Raw genomic sequence first — 19,435 nt, forward strand, 5'->3', positions numbered from 1 at the left:
TTTTTTTGGTTCCTCGAACGCCTTCAGGGCACTTTTGGCCAGCGGGAGAGTTGTGAGGTTCGAACTCCAGCAAGCTGAGGCTGACAGCTTTGTGGAAGCAGCCACTTAAAGGCCTGAGCTAGGGCCAGGCCCCCGCTCACTGTGCATTCTAAAGGAATAGTTGCATGAAGTATGTTCATTGTCCTTGTTGAATGTACTCCAAATGAAAAATGTCTGCTAAATTTAGCTGTAGGAAAGGCTCCAATGCAGGAAAAATGTTTCAAAAACAATAGCTTAAAACACTAGGATTAATATCTAATTTTAGTTTAAGCTTGAGAATTCTGAAGAAAGTTAATAGTCTTACTTTCATTTCTTAGCGGCCTTCTAGCCAAAACTAAGTCTCTTAATACTAATATTTACATTATGTTTTTAACTTAGATTATTTCCCTGTTTTTCCTCCAGAAAGTAAACCAGAAGTATATAACCAACAAGGAAGAGTTTACTACTCTCCAGAAAATAGTGCTGCACGAAGTGGAGGCGGATGTAGCTCAGGTTAGGAACTCAGCTACTGAAGCCCTCTTGTGGCTGAAGAGGTGAGGCAGTTGGTGGGGCAGCAGCTAAAATCCAACAATTGAAATGTTACCAGCAAAAAATTGTTGTGTAGAGACTACTTTCAAAGAACAATCTAGCCAAATTATGTTGCCTTTCTAGAAGGGCACCTTTTTTGTATCTGTTTTGATTGATGTGGGGGGGGGATTAGAAATCTTAAAGGATAAGAAAGCTCATTCTGTTTAAGTCAGTGTTTCTCCTACTTTATTGGCATCAGAATTTCCTGAAGGGCTTGTTTAAAACACTGGATTTAAAAGTAGATTTTTTTTTTTTTGGTCTTAAATCTAAGGTAAGGCCCTGGAATTTACAATGTCTAATAAATTCCAGGTGATGCTACACCAGTCGTGGGACCACAATTTCAGAGCCACTGCTTTAGGTATATTAGATTGGGTAAGAGAAAGGTCCAGAGCATCATGCAGGGACATGACAAGCAAGAAACTCAGAAAAGACTACTGTTTGATTTGGCCAGTGTATTGCTATGTTGAGATGTTACTGAAGGAAGAGTATTGGTATCTGCCATTTTTTATGCTCAGTCAATGTAAGGAAACCTTGAAAATATTTCTTTCTCTTTTTTTATTTCAGAGGTCTCAAATTTTTAAAGGGATTTTTGACAGAAGTGAAAAATGGTGAAAAGGATATCCAGACAGCCCTGAGTAAGTGTTCTTTACATTTTGATAGATCAGTTGAGTAGTACTTGGAATAGAGACCTCTGAAGGCTGAGACAGGGTACATGAAATTTCTACTTTTCAGTTTGATTTTTTTTTTTTTTTCTTTTGTCAGAACCAGGAATTGAACTCGGGCCCTTGTGCTTGCCAGGCAAGCGCTTATTCTACTAGGCCATCTCCCTGGCCCCATTGACGTTATTTCTTACTTCATTGTTATGAATTGCATGCTTCCTGTATACTTTGTTAAAAAGGTTCCATGAGCCAGGCATAGTGGTGCATGCCTATAATCCTAGCAGAGGAAGGTAGAGGCAGGGAAATCATTGCAAATTTGAAGCCAACCTGGGCTACATAGCAAGACCATCTCATCTCTCAAAAAAAAAAAAAAAAAAAAAAAAGTGGGTGAATTATGAGACAGTGACCCTGATAATCTAGTTACTTACTAAAAAGTATAAATTGATGGAAAGTCATCTCTTAAGCTTAATGGGAAGACATATTATCAAGAAGTTTTCTTAAATAAATCTTCAAATACAGTACAATCCTCAAGTCAGTATTCAATGAGAAGCTCATTTCAGAAGCTATTAAAGGGATGGGTGGTGGAAATCCTAGGGATTTGTTCTGTAATGAGATCGAGTCAGTCACCATCCTATACTCCTTAAGTTATCTCTGTGTCCCATTTTTGTATGAGAGAACCAAGCTTTGGAGAGAGACCTTGGTCAAAGGAGATCACCCTATACAGTATATCTAGCCTCTTAGCAGTAGCATTATAGGTGCTTTGTCAGCATTAGACAAATGGATGTATGGACAGATGTATGTCTGCATCTATTTAACAAGTTTGTTCCTGTTCATTTAGGGAAATACTAAAACTTGGAAACATCCTCACAGAGATCCCAGTGGAGTAGCTAAACTTTCACATTGGTCTATAGGAAATTCTTCCAGCATAGGACTTGAGGCATGTGTGTGGGGAAAAATGAAATATCACATTATTTTGAAGCCCTGTATTCCTGTAATTTACACATTTAGATGTTGAGTGGCCATGATTATGAACAACAAAATAAACTAATTAGATGTTTCTGGTAGTGGGGGAGAGTGATCTGTGTGTTATTTTTTTCAAGTTTTACAGATAGATTCTGTCTCCTATTAGTCTTCCTTCTGGGCTATGAATTCTGAGATATTCTGCCTCTATATGATTTCCCCAAGCCACCCTGTCTAGAAATTGCTGGTGTGCCATGAAACAACTAGTGTGGACATTTCTATAACATTTTGTGCATTTAGACAACTTAATCCTCACATTAGTCTATTTTTATAGAAAGGAAATCAAAATTATGAAAGGCTAATATACTTGCTTCAGACCTCTGCAGGGTTCTGAGGTTCACTTTACAACCCTTGTCTCAAAACTCCATGTTTTCAGAGTCTTCACAATCCCCTGACCACCTTCCACTTTTAATTCCCCATAAATCTGTGTATTTCCAGGATAAGTTCGGTTATATTCTCCCCTGGTGTTGTGCTTTTAAATAGTAAACATGTATTCGTTACCTCTACATATGACCCCTAGTCATTATCCATGGAATGTTGAGGGGTGTGAAAGGACTGCTAGAACCATGGATTCTGGAATGCTTCAGGGTATTCTGTCACTAACATTGGGCTCTTAGGCAAGTCACTTAGCTTCTCTGTGCTTCCATTTTTTTTTTTTTTTAATCTATAAAATCGTACTGGTGATAACTTTCTGTAATAAAGTTGTAAAGATTATATAGGTTAATGCATCTGAAAATAATTAGAAAAGCATTAGACACATAATAAACATTCAGGAGAGGTTTGCTCTTGTTATTGTTTATACTTTTATCATCACAAGCATCACTGCCATCACATGTGAGAATAAACTGCCAGGAAATGGAGTTTATTCGTCCCAAATCATAAATGGCAGGTAAGTTTATAAAACTCAGCTCCCAAACCAGAAACTTCTCTTCAAACTAACTTCTTAATATGGACATTTCATACTGGAAGGATGATGTCACCTATAGGAAATGTAGAGTTGGGAGTCAGGCTGTGTACCTACTAAGGACTGCACAGGTTGCAAGCTGCTATGTTTGTAAAGAGGAGGAGAGCAGTGCCATTCCGCTTTAGCCTGGAGCTGGGGTAAAATAGAACCAGCTGCTCGCAGAAAAAGGCTTTGGCCATAGAAGTGGAACAGAAGTAGAGGGTAGACCCTTAGACCCTGCCCCCACACTAGTGTTGTACCTTTTTTTCCTTTAGCTGATACTTCTTATTTCATTTGGAGCTTGGACCCAGTAGATGTGGACTCAGAAGAAAGAAGAGAGTTTAACAGGAAGCTGTTTGGCGCCTGAATTAATCATAGCTGATCTCAGCTCTTCCTTTCTTCCTTTCCCCTGCAGCACTATTTTCAGTGCTGTAAAGGAGGCTGTGAATTTGATATTTTAATTCTGAAGTTCATGTTCATTTCAAACATGTTTTTCTTGATTAAAATCATTTCTTTGATTGTAGTAATCTCTAACTTCCTGCTGCTCTTCATTGAGAAAAGATGAAGTGCGCATAGCCAATTTACCCTTCTTCCCTCCAGACACAGGCATAAGAAGCTCTGTGAAAACAAATGGGGTTTATTGAGACTTGTTTACGAAGACTCCATAGGCTAGGTTTCTTGATGCATATTTCTTGTGGGATAAGCTTAGCTTTTCTCATTTTAAAGTCACAAGCTTTATAAGTGTAACCAATATCTTGTCTGAAATGAGGGATGGTGGATATGTAGACAAAACAGAGTGTGTGCTATTTACAGGCAAATGAACATTTTTTTTCTTAATTCTGAAATTGAATTTGATTTACTGTGATAATGGCTACTATTAAAGAGTACCCAGTGTAATTTTTATACTAAATTCCTAATAAACATTTAGTCTTCCAAGTAAATTGGTTTGAAGAGGGGTAGGTACCTTGCTTAGGGCTTAAAAACCTAGATCTCTGGTTGCCACATTTGCCCCAGGATAGCATCTTAACATACTTGGAAACTTAGCAGAATGCAAACCATCAGGCCTCTCTTCAGGCCTGCTGAATCAGAGACTATAATAGAGCCTGGCAGTGTTTTAACTAGTCATTCAGGGATGTTTTGATTCATACTGAAGCTTGAGACCTGCTCATCTACCAGTAGATCTAAGACATTGAAACTCACCTGCCACTTGACTACATCTTGATTACTTGGAGACTTTTTCCCTCCTTGTAGCCGAAGGGTTATGAATAAGCAGAAGGTTAGTCATAGCATTAGTTCATTTGGCCTCCTTTTCATAATTAGATAGCTTTTCAGTAAAACACTGCTTTAGAAATGTTTTGAAGTAAATGCTCGTAAAACTTTTATAGTCTTAGTAGGCTTGGAGATGGGTGATAATATGTTAGAGTCCTAAATAATACATTGGATGCAAGCATGGTAGTGTATGCCTGTAATCCCAGCACTCAGGAGGCTGAAGCAGGAGGATCACTGTGGTTTTGAAGCCAACCTGGCTACATAGTGAGTTCAAGACAGATCTAGACTACGTTGCAAGACCCTATCTCAAAGGAAACAAGTAACATTGGAATGAGTGATGTCCATTAATTTTCTGGAAAATGTATTTGTTGTCATTGTATTGCTTCATATAGCATGGAAGAGCTCCCAGTACATGGCATGGGGCCTGACGCTTCACACTGTACCCCTCACCCCCTTCTTTTAACCTGGGCCATGAATTAGATTCCTCGTAATAACATTCAGAATATAACATTTGGGTTAGTCTCATGCCAACAGTTATCATGTACCCTTAGCATCCTGTGTCACACAGAGTCATTTGAAGGAAGGCGTTAAGTCTTCAAGGCAGATGTATTTAATAGTCTGCCCTAGGAATGAACCCTCTATTTGCAGATGCCATATCAAAAAGGTTTGGGGAAGCACCCTTGTAAGTAGAAGGAAGAAAGGTTGCTCTGGCATTTCATGCACCATTGTACTAAATGCTATGTGCTCTGTCCTGTTCTTTCGGCAGGCTAGCATATTGCTGTATCTCTCACTTCAGAATGATTCCATAAATGTCAAGGAAAAATTAACCCTATGATCATCTCTGGCACAGAATAGAAAACGTAAAGGATGCCCAGTCGTGTGTTAATGTAAAAGGCTTTCAGAGACAAGGAAAACTAAGCAAAAGAACTCATGCTTGTATATTTAATATCAAAGCTTAACTTGACTAATTGTTCAGAAAACACTGTGGAACATTAATCTTTAGTAATGCCCTCTACAGAGCCGCTTACAGCATGTGTCTGTGCTGGCAGGATTGGCTAGCAACCAACTTCTTCCTCATGGTAATGTCTGGGTTGTTTTGTTTTGTTTTGTTTTGTTTTTTAAAGAGTTGTACATTTTCATGAGCAGAATTAGGTGCTAATTCTTTAGGAAATAGCTGGCAAGGGCACATTTTTTATTTTCATTATTGTTTGACAAAGAATAAATGGTAGTTTGTACCAGAATGGTTTTGAGGTGATACCCAGATTCCTCTTGAGTTCTTACTGCTTTTTAGCTTTATAACCTTGGACAAGTCACTAGTCTTCATTTGTAAAAGGTAGAGAATCAGCAAAAGTGATTGTCAAGTGTTCCTAGTAGGAGGTTTTGATTCAGTGTCTGGGGAACTGACATGTTTCAAAGAATTGGGGAAGAGGTGGCATTTATTTTTGGCCTCTTTCAGAGGCCAAAAATATTCTCAGATTATAGGGTGTGCATTATGATAACGAATGGATATTATTGTGAAGATTAATGTATTGCATTATCTAGTCTTCTCTAGGTAACCAAAATAGGTCAAGCTTAGACTTCATCTTATTTTAATGCGCCTAATGTGGCAAGGATATTTGTAGCGCTAGAAGTCAGTTAAGGATTTATGCCTTTTTAAAAATGGGTTTTAGTTCATTTGTTGATTTTAAATTTCAGCAGTTGACTTCTTGGCCTGATGTAAGACCCAAACCAAATTCTGTGATTCTTCCATTAGGCCATCTGGATCATCTTGACATGGGACTCTTCTTTGTCCAGGTGCAAGTACAACAAGCAACAGCTGCTTCCTCTGAAGGGCCAGATAAGCAGATACAGATGGTACTACATAGGCACATGTCTTGGGTTAGGGTGACTATGCTATTTAGACTCGTAGAATACGTACTTTTCTTCTTATCGTCTTCCTGCCCTTTAGAAGGATGGCATGGAGAAGAGTTTCTAAGATTTTTTGAACAGTTGGCCTTGATAGCAAAGGTATTAGGTGTAGGAAATGTATAAGGTCTCCAGGGCTGATGTAGTGCAGAACCCAGAACCCTCTTACATAAGTAGTTTGTCCAGTCAAGTGGCTTTGAAAGCTCAGGACCCAGGACCACTGTATCTGAAACTTACTGTCCAGGAAAGTGCTTATTCCACTGAGCCATCTCCCGGGCTGAAACTTACTGTCCAAAAGTTTGAGTCTCAACTTATTAATTCCCTTATAACAGTTCCAAGTTGGAATGACACTTTTCTGTTTGATGGTGACTTTTTGGGGGTTTTTTTGTATGTGTTGGGAGGGTGGTTGAGACAGAGTCTAGCTATAGAGTTCAGACTGGCCTTGAATTCACTATGTAATCCAGGCTGGCCTTGAACCCATGACAATCCTCCTACATCAGCCTCCTGAGTGCTTGGATTACAGGTGTGCACCATTACATCTTGCCTACTTTTTAACGCATTCTATAGGATAGCAATTTTTTTTTGTTCCATAGAAGAGTATTTCCCTGGAATGCCCACTATGGTTACGTCTGAGAGAAATGATGAGCAGTGATGGTGAACCAGTGGCACATGTTCTACAACACAGTGTTTTCGTTGAAAGCTCTAAAATGTTTGACATGACTGGACTATAGGTTTCTTCAGTTCTTCCTGTTTTTAGTATTTTTCTTATTTTCTGTAATAGTCATGCATTATTTGTTAAATCAGGAAATAATGTTATATTTTTAAGAAGTGCCACTATGCTGTAGAAGTTCAGAATCTTTGACATGATGGATAAAGGTCCTCTCAGTTTGGCTCTAGCCCCCTACCCTGCCATGGTTAGTTGCTCACTAATGCTCAGCATGCCATGACCTACCTGTTCAGTTCCATTGTGCGTCTGCCTGTGACTTCCCACTCACTGACCTTCTCTCCCCAGACTTTGGGTCTTTTAATGCTTTCTGTCCACCATATCAGGCTGGATTTATCTCTGTCCCTGTAACACTATGTACAAATGTATATAATAACTGTTAGCAGCCTCCCTTATAACCACCAACCAACTTGTACCTTGTGCAGTATGTGGAGTGTAGTAGACTTGCTCAAAATTCTTAGGCAAACCAGTTGTTCCTCGTAGATACCCACCAGCAGATTTAAATGTGTTTATAATGATATTTGATGCCCTGCCTGATTACATTCACAAAAAAATAAGAAGTCTCACTATCATGGTACCTCACTAACTCCCCTAAGGTTGTTTTCTATGGAATTGTGTACTCCCTTGCCAGCCCAGATGGCTTGTCAGATGGTTAAAATGGTTGGAAATATGGTTGTCTTGCTGGTTTTTCTAGTGTCTGTGTCTGGTGTCACTGTCTGTACCATATACTTGTGGATCAGCAACTCCCTTCTTAAGACATCTCCACAGGCCTTGTGTACCACCTGAAATTTCCCTGATGCCACATGTCCCTTCCAGAGAATCAGCCTGCTTTGTGATTTACTTAAGATGTCTTTGACCATTCTCTGGTCTACTCGGTGTTTCCTGAGGAAACTTAAATTTAATCTCAGTTTCTCCTTTAGGCTAAGTCATCTTCACACGACTTTAACTCTGTATTACCTTTGCTTGAGCTTTACCACATTGAATACTGGCATTTCACCCTGATCTTTTTATTTGACAGCCAGGGAATCTGTTGGTTATAGTCCAAAGGTACAGTTTTTAAAAATACATTACAACTAATATTGAGTAGATTTTTTATTCTTTTATAAAAACATAATTGTATTTGTACAGATTCAAACTATGTAAAATAAAATAGGACATAGAAATATTAATAAAGCTTCCAGATTTTTAAAATGAAGGTTGACCCTGCTCACTTCAGCAGCACATATACTAAAATAAGAATTAATAACATAATTACAAAGCTTGGAATTTGAATTATCTGTGAAGTGTCAGTAAGCTCCAGTCACAAGGCAGGGTCATTTTGGAAAGTGAAATGCAAACATCTAACTGCCTGTGACATATTCTGTGAACTACATTGTTTTTACTGTGTAGGAAGTTGTACTTGTTATCTTACTGTCACTATTATTTTAGCATTTCTTATTTTAATTGAAAATATTTTATAGCTGATTACAATGTCACCTATGCATTTATTAAATGATTGTAGTACTTGTGCTAGGTGCTGAAAGTAGTACATGAAAAAATAACTTTGGAATGGGGAATTTAGATGTAGTCAGAAAAGTACAGAGGTAAAGGTCAAACAACCACTGTGATACACTTTCTGTGCTAGTAATACTGCTGAAGGTGATACAGATGAAGTGGAGCTGAAGTATAAGTTCTGTGTGGTGATGTAATCTGTATCTACTAAGAACCCATTCATTCCTGTGGGAAAATCAGATCTGAATTTTCCATGTGTTGAATAATTCCAAACTTCAGGAATATATTCACTGCATAAAATGCCTCTGTTCTTGTGAATATTTTGTGATTAAAAACTTGAGAGAGGGGCTGGGGAGATAGCTCTGTGGTCTAAGCACCTGCTAGGCAAGTAGAAAGACCTAGGTTTGATTCCCCAGTACAGTATGCCATGCTGGCCCCAGAACCCTGGGTGTACTGTGCCGGCTCCAAAACCAGGCATGGTGGTGTACACATGTAATCCTAACAACAGGGAGGCTGAGACAGGAAGATCTATTCAAGTCCAAGCTTTATAGTAGGACCCTGTATCAAGAAAATGAAAGATTAAAAAATAATTACATGAGGGCCAAGGAGATGGCTCAGTAGAATAAACGCTTGCCTGGCAAGCACAAGGGCCTGAGTTCAATCCCTGGTTCTGCCAAAAATAATAATAATTATTATTATTATATGAATAAAAATACCTTAAGAGAAACATAATAGACAACTTTTTGTCTTTAAAGTACAAAACATGAATGACTTTAATTAATAGGCTTTTCACCAATTACTTTGTAATTAATAAATTCAAGCCGTTCTTTCATTACATTGTTTGTTTTGGGTGGACATTTTAGAGAGTGAATTTTTTTTTATGTATTTAGTACAGGGTCTACAGGGTCTCACTATACAGACTGGACTCGTAGTGATCCTCCTGTTTTCAGCTTCCCAAGTGCTGGGATTGCAGATGTGCACCACCATGCCCAGTCTGTCGTCGTCTCAGTGCACCCCAAGGGCGGTGCCCACACAGCACACTGGGATTGAACCCTGGTCCCTGTGCCTGCCTAAACAGGTGATTTAGTCTGCTAAGCTATCTGGCCGGTCCTGAGTGATCATTTTTTGAGATGAGGGTCTCCCTGTGTGGCCCAGACTGGCCTTGAACTCCTGTGTTCAAGTGTTGCTTCTACCTCAACTTCTTAATTAGCTGAGAGGACAGCACACATTACCATGCATAGCTTTTCCATGTTTTTAATGGTTTCTAGTTTTAACTATTAATTTAGGGCCTTAGGGACACTGACTGCAGACATTTGACATCCCATAATAATGTTTAAATTTGAAAGAACCTTAGAGATCGTTTTACAAAGGAGGAAACATGGTAAGAGAGGATAGCTAAGAGCTGAACTTTTAAAAATTTTAAGTATTTTTAATTTTATGCTTAGTCTCAATTTTTCAATATCCTTTCCTCCCTCTTAATTCTTTATGTGTGTGTATATATATATATATATATATATATATGCTGAGCTTTTCCTACTATTGATGCAGGATAAGAGTAGTCTGAATCTATTTTTCTTAAAAAGAAAATAATCTAAGTACATTTTTTTCTGTGCAAGACTTTGGGGATAGTTTGGTAATTAGATATTCTCACCAGTTCCTAAAATGTATAGGACTATACTGTACCATACATTGAAAGTACAGCGTAACAAGAAGCATCTCAAATTCTGTTATACTCACTCCTCATGACATTCCTCATTTTTTTCTTCTCAAGATAACGCATATGGAAAAACTTTACGGCAACACCACGGCTGGGTAGTTCGTGGAGTTTTTGCGGTAAGTCATCTCTATCCTCATGATGTTTGGATGGTCAGAAGCAAGATGTGTTGTGTGTGTGTGTGATATCCAGTTGGTTTATTTTTGAGATAAGAAGAAAAGTTGCTCGTTTCATTTATGTTTACAGGCCTTCACGGTGTGTGAAAATATCAGCAATAAAAAGTATCTAGAATAGCAAAGACTGTTTAATTTTTCTTTTTTCATACTGGGAATCAAACTGAGGATCTTGCACTTGCCAGGCAGGCATTTGTGCCACTGAACTACATTCCCAACCTTGTGAAGAGTTTTAAAAATATGCTTTAACCCTGTTTAATTCCAGGGACTTCGTGGAGAGATTTATCTCAAAAATGGTTGCCTGTCCAATATCTAGTATAAAGCTCAAGTGTCAATGTCAGACATAGGTAGGTAGCAGGGATCCTAAGTACTGTTGAGGGGAAATGACAAATTCCAACTCAAGTGATAAATTCCAACTAATAGTTCCCTCTCCCACCCATTGTATTCAATTATTATTTAATTCCTGGCTCATACCTGACTTTTTTAAGGCTAAATGTTATCTTTGAATGTTAACTGTATTGGTTTGACCAGTAGGTAGGGTTAGAAATCTCTTCTTTTTTAGTTGTTTAAATGTTTGTATTTATGTGTTTGCCTCATGTTATTCACCACCTCTCCTTTCCCAGCATGTTGGAACACAAAACCAGGAATCTTACTCCCTTAGACAACTCACTTAGCCTGCTTTGTAATTAGCAGGTGTAGGTACTCCTTTAGACGCTCACGCTTCCCACTCCAGAAGGATCAGTCTTAGTGAAATGGAGCTGTGAGAAGACAGAGTCTCCTTGTCATTATACACTGGGAATCGTCATAGAATATGAGTATTCTTTGTAAGGAAGAAGATAAAATAGCCTTGCAGAGAATACCTTTTACTGATTTAAAGTATACATCACTTAGGGTCATGATTTCTTCTTTCATCCTTGCTTTCTTTGTTTTTAATAAAGAAAAATGTGGGAAGAATCTACAATAAAAGAAATCAGTATTAGTGGAAATGACATTTTTGAAAGCATGGCGGTGTCTTGCTCTAATATCCTGTCATTCACTGGAGCACAGTATACAGTTGCAGCTGTATACTGCCCATATTCCTTACCTTCAGTGCATGTTTAATTGTCATACTAAGAGCTACCACTTATTGAGTATCTGTTGAATACCAAAGACTGTGCCAAGTACTCTTCATGTTCATTATTTTTGTTAATTTTCAGCATTAACTCCCACTGTTTTACAAATTCAGAGTGCTTAAGTCCAGTTCCAGTGTGAGCTGTGGCAGAGCCCAGGTTTAAACCCAGGTCTGCTGTCCCCAAGGCTATTTAGGACTCATGCCATCACAGCTCAGTTCCGTGAAGACAGAATGATTAAGCTTTGGGGACTGGCTAGATAGCTCAGGTGACATAGCTCAGCGGTCTGAAGCGCCTGCTTAGGTAAGTGCAAGGACTGCGATTCCATCCCCGATCCCTAGCACCACATGCTGCGCTAGTCCCACCCCCCAGGGCAGGTGTAGCCAGCCACAGAGTCCAGGCCTAGTGGCGTAGGCCTATAATCCCAGCACCGAGGAGGCTGAAAACAGGCTCACTATGAATTCTAGCTGCATAGTGAGGCCCTGTTACAAACAAATGCATTAAAAATAAATAAAAAACCTTCACTGTGTTCTTCGGCAGTGGGTACTAATTGTGATCATTGATCTCCATGAGTAAATACTGTGATTGCTTCCATGTTCCTGGCACAAGATCCATTGGTTAGATGATTAAATTCAGGAACATTTATTTGCCTTGTTTACAAGAAACAAGTGTTGGATGTATTTTGTTTGGGAGTTTTCTTTTCAGTATATGGCAAAGTTAACCATGAAATGACCTAAGAGATGTTGCCAATAAGAATACAGCAGGTAGTGTTGAAAATTTATCATTAGCAAGAGTTTTCAAGAGGACTTTTTGGGGACTAGGGAGATAGCTCTGCAATCTAAGCACCTGCCTGACAAATGCAAGGACCCAAGTTTGATCCCCAGTACCACATGCTGAACTGGGCCCTAAAACCAGTAGTGGTGGCACATGCCTGTAACCTTGGTGCTGGGGAGGCTGAGACAAGAGGATCACTATGAGCCTGAGCTGCATAGTGAGACCCTATATGTAGTGAATAAGTAAATAATGTTTGTTTTTTGTTTTTAAAAGAACTTTTTAACCTACAGGTTTTTTTTTTAATTTATAATAATGTAGAATTCTTGTATGTAATTTTAGAAATTATAGAGTAGAAAGAAAAATTTAAATTTTCCATATTTCCTCTTTTAAGGGGGCCAGGGAGATGGCTCAGTGGAATAAGCGCTTCCTTTGCAAGCGCAAGGGCCTGAGTGCAATCCCCAGTTCCGCAAAAAAGAAAAAAAAAAGCCATATTTCCTCTTTTAACATTTTTATGTTTTACTTTTTATTTTTTGTGTTTATTTACATATTCTCTTAAATGATCTACTTAATTTATGTATTTAGCTGTATTTCCACTTACATATGTTAATATTTAGCATTTATGGTATTTTGTATTGCTTATATATCTTATGTATTGTGCATGTGTCTTTATGTGCATCACTTTATAGATGCATGTATTTTTTTCTTCATTTAGTTTGTAGTATAGTTTTGTATTCTTTCTCCACATTTAATAGATTTCTATCATGAACATTTTAAAATTCCACCAGTCTGAGAAAAATATTGTAGTGACTAATACTTCCTTTAGTGTGAAGTTACAATTTTCTCATCCCTCTGTGTTAGAAACTTAAGCTGCTTCTGAGTCTGTTCTGAGAAAGAACATAACATATGTTTATATGCATTTTTAACTAAAGCTCTTTCCTCAAAATAGGTTTCTATAAAAATAGTTATGTCTGTGGGGCTGAGGAGATAGCTCAGTGACATAAGCACCTGCCTGGCAAGCACAGGGTCCCAAGTTCAATCCCTGATAGTGAAAAAAAAAAAGTCTAATACCCAGAACTGCAATAACAACTTATGGTTTTGAGTATTTACCATCTAGCAGACGTTGTTTTAAGTGCTTGATATACATAAAGTTATTAATCTCATTACTCTGAGATAGGTTCTCTTATTTTCCCTGCTTATTGGCAGAGAATCCTGAGACACAAAGAGGTGAGATAATATACCCCCAGTTACAGAGTAAAAACATTTCAAAGGCTTTGAGGATTATTGTAAATAATATTTAAAATTGCTGGTTTTTAAGAAAATAGATTATGTTCAGCATTTGATAGTAGCTTTATCAGTAGAAAGCTAAGTCTGTATTTTGACTGGCCTCTTCATCCCCACTGTTCCTCAAGTCATCACTACTGTGCAGGGTTCATTGAGATTTTTCATCTGCTAATTAACATAACCAAAATCATTCTAAATAGTCTTAGTTTCTCCAGGAAACATCTTTTCCATCCATGGAATTTTGACTCATAAACCAAATAGTGAGGTTTTTATCTTGAGACAGATGTCCTCTCCTAAAGTGATACAGCCTCTGAGTCCATCACTAACCAGACATCATTTGACATTTTTGGTTTCCTCTTCAGCCAGTCTAGATGGTGGATCTCTAGTATTGGCTCAACCCCTCACCCCCAAAGTAGTGGCTTTGGTGTAGATAGAACTTGAGGTTAATAATCATTTTCCCTAAGAGTTTTGAAAGCATGACTGTATTGTCCTCCAGCATTCACTGTAACTACTATTAATGCTATTCCTGTTTCCTTGTATATAAGCTATACATTATCACCCCTGGAACACTTTTAAATCTCTTTCTATTCTTTCTTTCTAAAATTTCATGATAGCCCCTCCCCCTTTTCTTTATCATTTATTGTGCTGAGCACTTAATTAGGTTTTAAATCAAGAGACTCCTTCAGTTATGAATTTTTTTTGGGGGGGTGGGTACTGGGGATTGAACTCAGAACTTTGCACTTGCTAGGGAAGCACTTATTCCGCAGAGCTATATCCCTGGCACTGGAAATTTTTCTGATATTATGATTTTGGATATGGCCATCTCTTTATTTCCTGTTGTCTGTTCTCTGTACTCACAGTATCATCTGAGTATTATATACCAAGCAGAGGGTAAACATATCCTACTAATCCTTTTTTTTTTTTTTCAAAGTTTTATTGATAAACAGATAGCAATGAGACAGTTTCAAATCAAATCGGAAGTACAGTTTCAACAAATAATACACTGCATATATTCTTCTTAGTGGTTAATTGCTGTACAAGATGCAGACTTGTGATCCTATTTACAAACACCATTAGAACAAATCATTCTATTCATTAAGAGAATGCAACTATATATCTATCCCAACCTCTTTGAATACACAGATACAAAATGGACATTCATCAGTATACCCCATTTTTTCTAAGTTCTGTTATTGAATATTATAGGTGTGTAAACTCAGCAAAATATTCTACAAGAGTCCAGTAGCCCATAATAGCATTGGGTCTTTTGTTTAACTGGCAATGTCAGAAATTATTGACCTGAGTCCCCCACAGCTCAACTTAACAGCATGGCTTTATTTCTTATATTTCGTCTTCATACTTTTCTACTGGATGGTTAAGACCAAGGTAAAGCAGGACTTATGCAACAAGAGTTCCTACTAATCCTTAAAATAAGAAAAGTGGTATTAGCCTTCCACAGATGAGGAAAATGATGTTCTAGGAAGTTAACGTTGTTGATTCTGAAGTCTGAGATTGATTCCAGTCTTACTTCATCCATACCTATTTTTTGCTTCAGCATAATGATTTACTGAAGATGGGATGGGGGATTGATTCTCAGAGCCTTTTAGAGTATAAGGTATATCAAGGGAGCCCTCACAAAACAGTAATTCAAGCTTCTCTATTGATCTCAGATAGCCAACCTAGTGTAGATTTCAGAAAGGAGATTTTTTTCAGCAAGATTAATGAGTAGGACTCAAATGAAGGAGCAGAACAGGGAGAAGAAGGGAGTGATGAGTCTTCGGAGTCTTCTGTCAGGAAGTGATAAGGTATAGTGGTGTGGTTGAAAAGCACAGAGGTGATCACAGGCTCAGATGGGATTAGCCGACAGCAAATGTTAGCTCCCTTTTTTAGGAAATACTCAAGGGTACAAAGGAATTAATTTCCATGTAGGGGAAAAATAGATATACAGAGAAACTTAAATGGAAATGAGATGTAAAATAGAGTTAGGTACCTTAGAATGCTGAACATGTGGGAACAGAAACATGGCAGTATGCATACAGATTAATTCTGAGGATTCTGGGGGAATAATGTGGATCACCCTATTGATGAGAAGGAAAATTTCTCAAACTCCTCCTCTTTCTTCATGTGATGGCATTATTTATCGTTAAGATGATCCAAGAACACACTTGCCACTTTTAGCCTTAGAGTTATATGATCTACTGCTTAGAATATAATTTTAGCAATTCGTGAAGAAGGCTGTTCATAGTTCTTTAGTTTTGCTGTCTTAGCTTTTTGTACATAGAAGTGTGTGTATATGCATGTACGAATGCGTAAGAGTAAATGTGCCAGAAACAATCCTGATACAGATCCTCACAGGCAATTCTTTTGCAGTTAGCCCTGAGGGCAGCTCCATCCTATGAAGATTTTGTGGCCGCATTAACCATAAAGGAAGGTGACCACCAGAAGGAAGCATTCAGCACTGGCATGCAGAGAGACCTTAGCCTTTACCTTCCTGCCATGGAAAAACAGCTGGCTATACTGGACACTTTATATGAAGTCCACGGGCTGGAGTCTGACGAGGTGGTGTGACAGCTGCAGGACAGCACCTCCTAACTTCAGGGAATAAAGTTTGCTCAAGTATTGTGTTGCCCTACTTAATTTTCAGCAAGAGCTTCAACCCTTTCCAACACCTTCCTTGGGGGAATGGGAAGGAAGAAGCAAAACATAGTGCTTTATATATAATTTTGTAAAATATGTATGTATTTTATGTGATTAAAAATCGAGGTGCTATATACTTCAGTTCAGTGGGCCTACTGGAAACCAAATCGTAATTGTTAAAGACTTGAACAGCAAGTAATAACAGATTTAACAAATAGATTTTATATTGTGTTTTATATTGTTTTGTTTTAGTTTTAATGGCCACTCAGACCCAAATTGCAAATGAGCTAAAATTTGTAACTAAAATTCATAGCCAGTGTTCAACCATCTTAAGAGTTAGACTGAACACTTAGAGTATAAGGTCCTTTGTGAAGCAGTGCTAATGTCGTTTGCTTTTCCTAGACATTCTCCAGTGGATCCTCCTTTCTCGCTCTTAGTGAGAAAAACCTGTGTAGAGAAAAGGTTTGGTCATTTGTGTGACCATGTGATTGTAGGAAGATATGGACAAGGACTGCCATCCCTTTTAGCTCAAGACAAGAGGTTTACCCTGACCCCACACTGGAGGAGGACTGGGTAGGAGAAGTGGGACAAATCATTTAAGGTGACATCTGTCTTGTGCCCACCTTTTGCCACATTTCCCAGGCATTATCTTAATCGGACTTCACAAGGAAACCATGACACTGAGATTCTTATTTCATTTACAGAGTGATGTTTAGAGGCAGAAGGGTCTGCTCACACTCTTCTCCTCAGTTGAGGAGCCAAGTGATTTCCAAGTGTAACCTGTACCATATGTGTATTGAAGTCATGTGCTCAAAGACTGAATTTCCAGAACTTGCTTAAAGAGCCCAGTCTGAGAGTGGGACACAGGACTCGACATTTAGATGAGCTTCCCAAATGATTCTTATGCATACATGGTAGAAGGAACCACTTACTTAAATTGGAGTTTTCAGAATTCCAAAGCCTTCTCCAAGAACCAAATGATCCTTTTTTTAAACAGAAAGAGTCTGTCATTTAAGAAAAATAATTCAGTGGAGAGTGAGAAGTAGAACAGGTTTACTTCACAGCATACTTTGTTGAGCCAGCATCAGCACCCAGCATTCAGGGCCACAGCTCCGAATCTTCCGGTGTTCAGTCATGGCTTCAAGACCAGAAGTGTAGAGCAAACTAAAGGCAGCTGCATGTCAGTCTCAAAAGCTTTCAGGTTTATAGACAGGACTTGCATATTTTATGAAACAACTTTGGAAAGACATCCTACCAAGTGTGATAGACGTCTGACCTATGACCCTTCTCTCCTGCCTTTGGGTCAAGCTGCCACAGTATGCACAGGGGAGATGCCATGAGTGCCTTCCTCTTCAGGAAGGGACACTTCAGCATAAGATAGTTCCTGGGGAGAATATAAGGGACACAGGTGCATGGAGCAGTGCTTAATGATGCTGCAGATCCATAGGGCCAGAGAATTCACTCCTTAGCAGGGTGCTTCATAGAGGGCAGAAACTGACTTTGTCTTTTGTCTCTATAAGCAGACATTTATTTAACCCACATTAATGAAACAAATTGAGCTAGGCAAAATGGCACACATCGATAGTCCCAGCTACTCTGGCAGTTAAAGCAAGAGAATCTCTTAGTCCAGGAATTCAAGGCCAGCCTGGACCGTGGAGTGAGATGCTGCTCTTTAAAATTAAAACATAAGTTGTTGTTGTTTTTTTAAAGCATTAGCCTACAAAAGAACTTCTAGAAAACAAACTTAGGAAAACAATATCTTATGTTTTAAGGCTAGAGAAGAATTAAAGTAATGTTGATTATATTTTAGCATTTGTTGTTGGAAGCTGCTTAGGTGTGTGGAATATTTTCCTCCCATTCATCAGAGCATTCTGTGGTGTTCTGTTCTTTTTTTGAGGGGGCCAGTGGGTGGACAGTCTCACTATGTAGTTCAGGTTGGCCTTAAGCTCACTGTAACCCAGCCTGGCCTTGAACTCTTGGTGATCTCCTGCGTTAGTCTCCCAAGTGCTGGGATGTTAGGCATGCCCCACTACACTGGGCTTGGATGTCCTACAGCTAGAGTGAATATGAAGGTAGGACTTGGAGATAATTTAGACTTCTGCCCATGATACCCACTTCTCACAGGGAAAAAGGAAAAGGTACGCTGAGTGAAGATGCTTTAAGCACTGCTCTTAAGAGGGGGTACTTTCAGGAAATTGGTGGTGGTGTGAAGCTGACTGTTCACAACTGCTGGTGCTCCTGGCCACCTCAGGTCAGCTCTTGTTGTCTTGGAGAGCAGGTGGGCACTCTGAAAACACCTCAAGTGTGCCACCAAGTCTCTGAATGCACACTGAAGGACAGCTGCCCTGCGTGGCCATTTCACATCTTTACAGGTACTGCCTACATGTTTACAACTTAACTTAATGAAGGATGAGTTTAATGTTACCAAAATAGAGTAGCTTGATAACTTGAATATGTTCCATTTTCCAGTCACCCCTTTTCCAGCTATATAGGAAGAGGGTAATGTTTTTCAGTAGATATTTTCCTTACCAGGGAGTGTTTGCCGAAGATAAGTAAAACAGAGGATTCTTTAAAAAGAAGGCTAGAAATTGAATGTAATGCTAAACAAATTCAACTTGACACAAATAGATCCTCCTCCTGGACCTATAATATTTATGTCTTGATTTACAGTCAATTGTGCTGATGAGCAGTGACTTCCTAAAAAGGGGACAATAGGGTAAAATACTTTCAGCTTTTTTCTGTAGCTCTCCAAGAGCTCTGGGATTCTTGAGCTTTCCTTTACTCTGACACTGGGAGAGAAATAACTGGTATGTTTTCTGCTTTCATTGCTTGAAACATCTTTTCGTGCATAACCATTTGGAGAAAAGGGAGCTATGTCTTACTTAGTGTGGCAGAGCAAGGCATTGCCCTTAAGAGAGCTTCAGGGCAGAACCCATGTTCTCATTGGTAGCTGTAGGGCAGATGGATGCCAAGACTTGTGGCACCTGGGAGAGGTGATCTGCTACCAGGTGAGTGCTTTGAGAAGCTTGTGCTCTGCTGCTTTCAATTAGTGCTTCCATATATATCTCTAAAAAATTAATACTTTCAACTTTATATTTTCAGTAGTGTTCCTAAGAAAAGTATGTAGTAC

The 19,435-nt window shown here is 38.7% G+C and overlaps 1 protein-coding gene across 3 annotated transcripts in view; it reads left to right on the forward strand.

The window, feature by feature from the left end:
- Plekha8 (pleckstrin homology domain containing A8) overlaps positions 1-19,166 on the forward strand; it is a 59,664-nt gene extending 40,498 nt beyond the window's left edge. For 2 of the 3 annotated variants that reach the window (XM_012513662.2, XM_023709888.1), the window contains exons 11-14: positions 442-572; positions 1,171-1,241; positions 10,389-10,450; positions 16,039-19,166. In XM_012513662.2, the coding sequence (XP_012369116.1) occupies positions 442-572; positions 1,171-1,241; positions 10,389-10,450; positions 16,039-16,236 (462 nt within the window). In that variant the 3' untranslated portion in view covers positions 16,237-19,166. Of the gene's footprint in view, positions 1-441; positions 573-1,170; positions 1,242-3,503; positions 3,673-10,388; positions 10,451-16,038 lie in introns of those variants that run through there. The other variant, XM_023709889.1, reaches the window with a different exon arrangement.
- Positions 19,167-19,435: the final 269 nt, after the last annotated feature.

This window comes from Octodon degus, unplaced genomic scaffold (genome assembly GCF_000260255.1).
Source record: "Octodon degus isolate 3935 unplaced genomic scaffold, OctDeg1.0 scaffold00015, whole genome shotgun sequence".
Classification (NCBI taxonomy): domain Eukaryota; kingdom Metazoa; phylum Chordata; class Mammalia; order Rodentia; family Octodontidae; genus Octodon; species Octodon degus.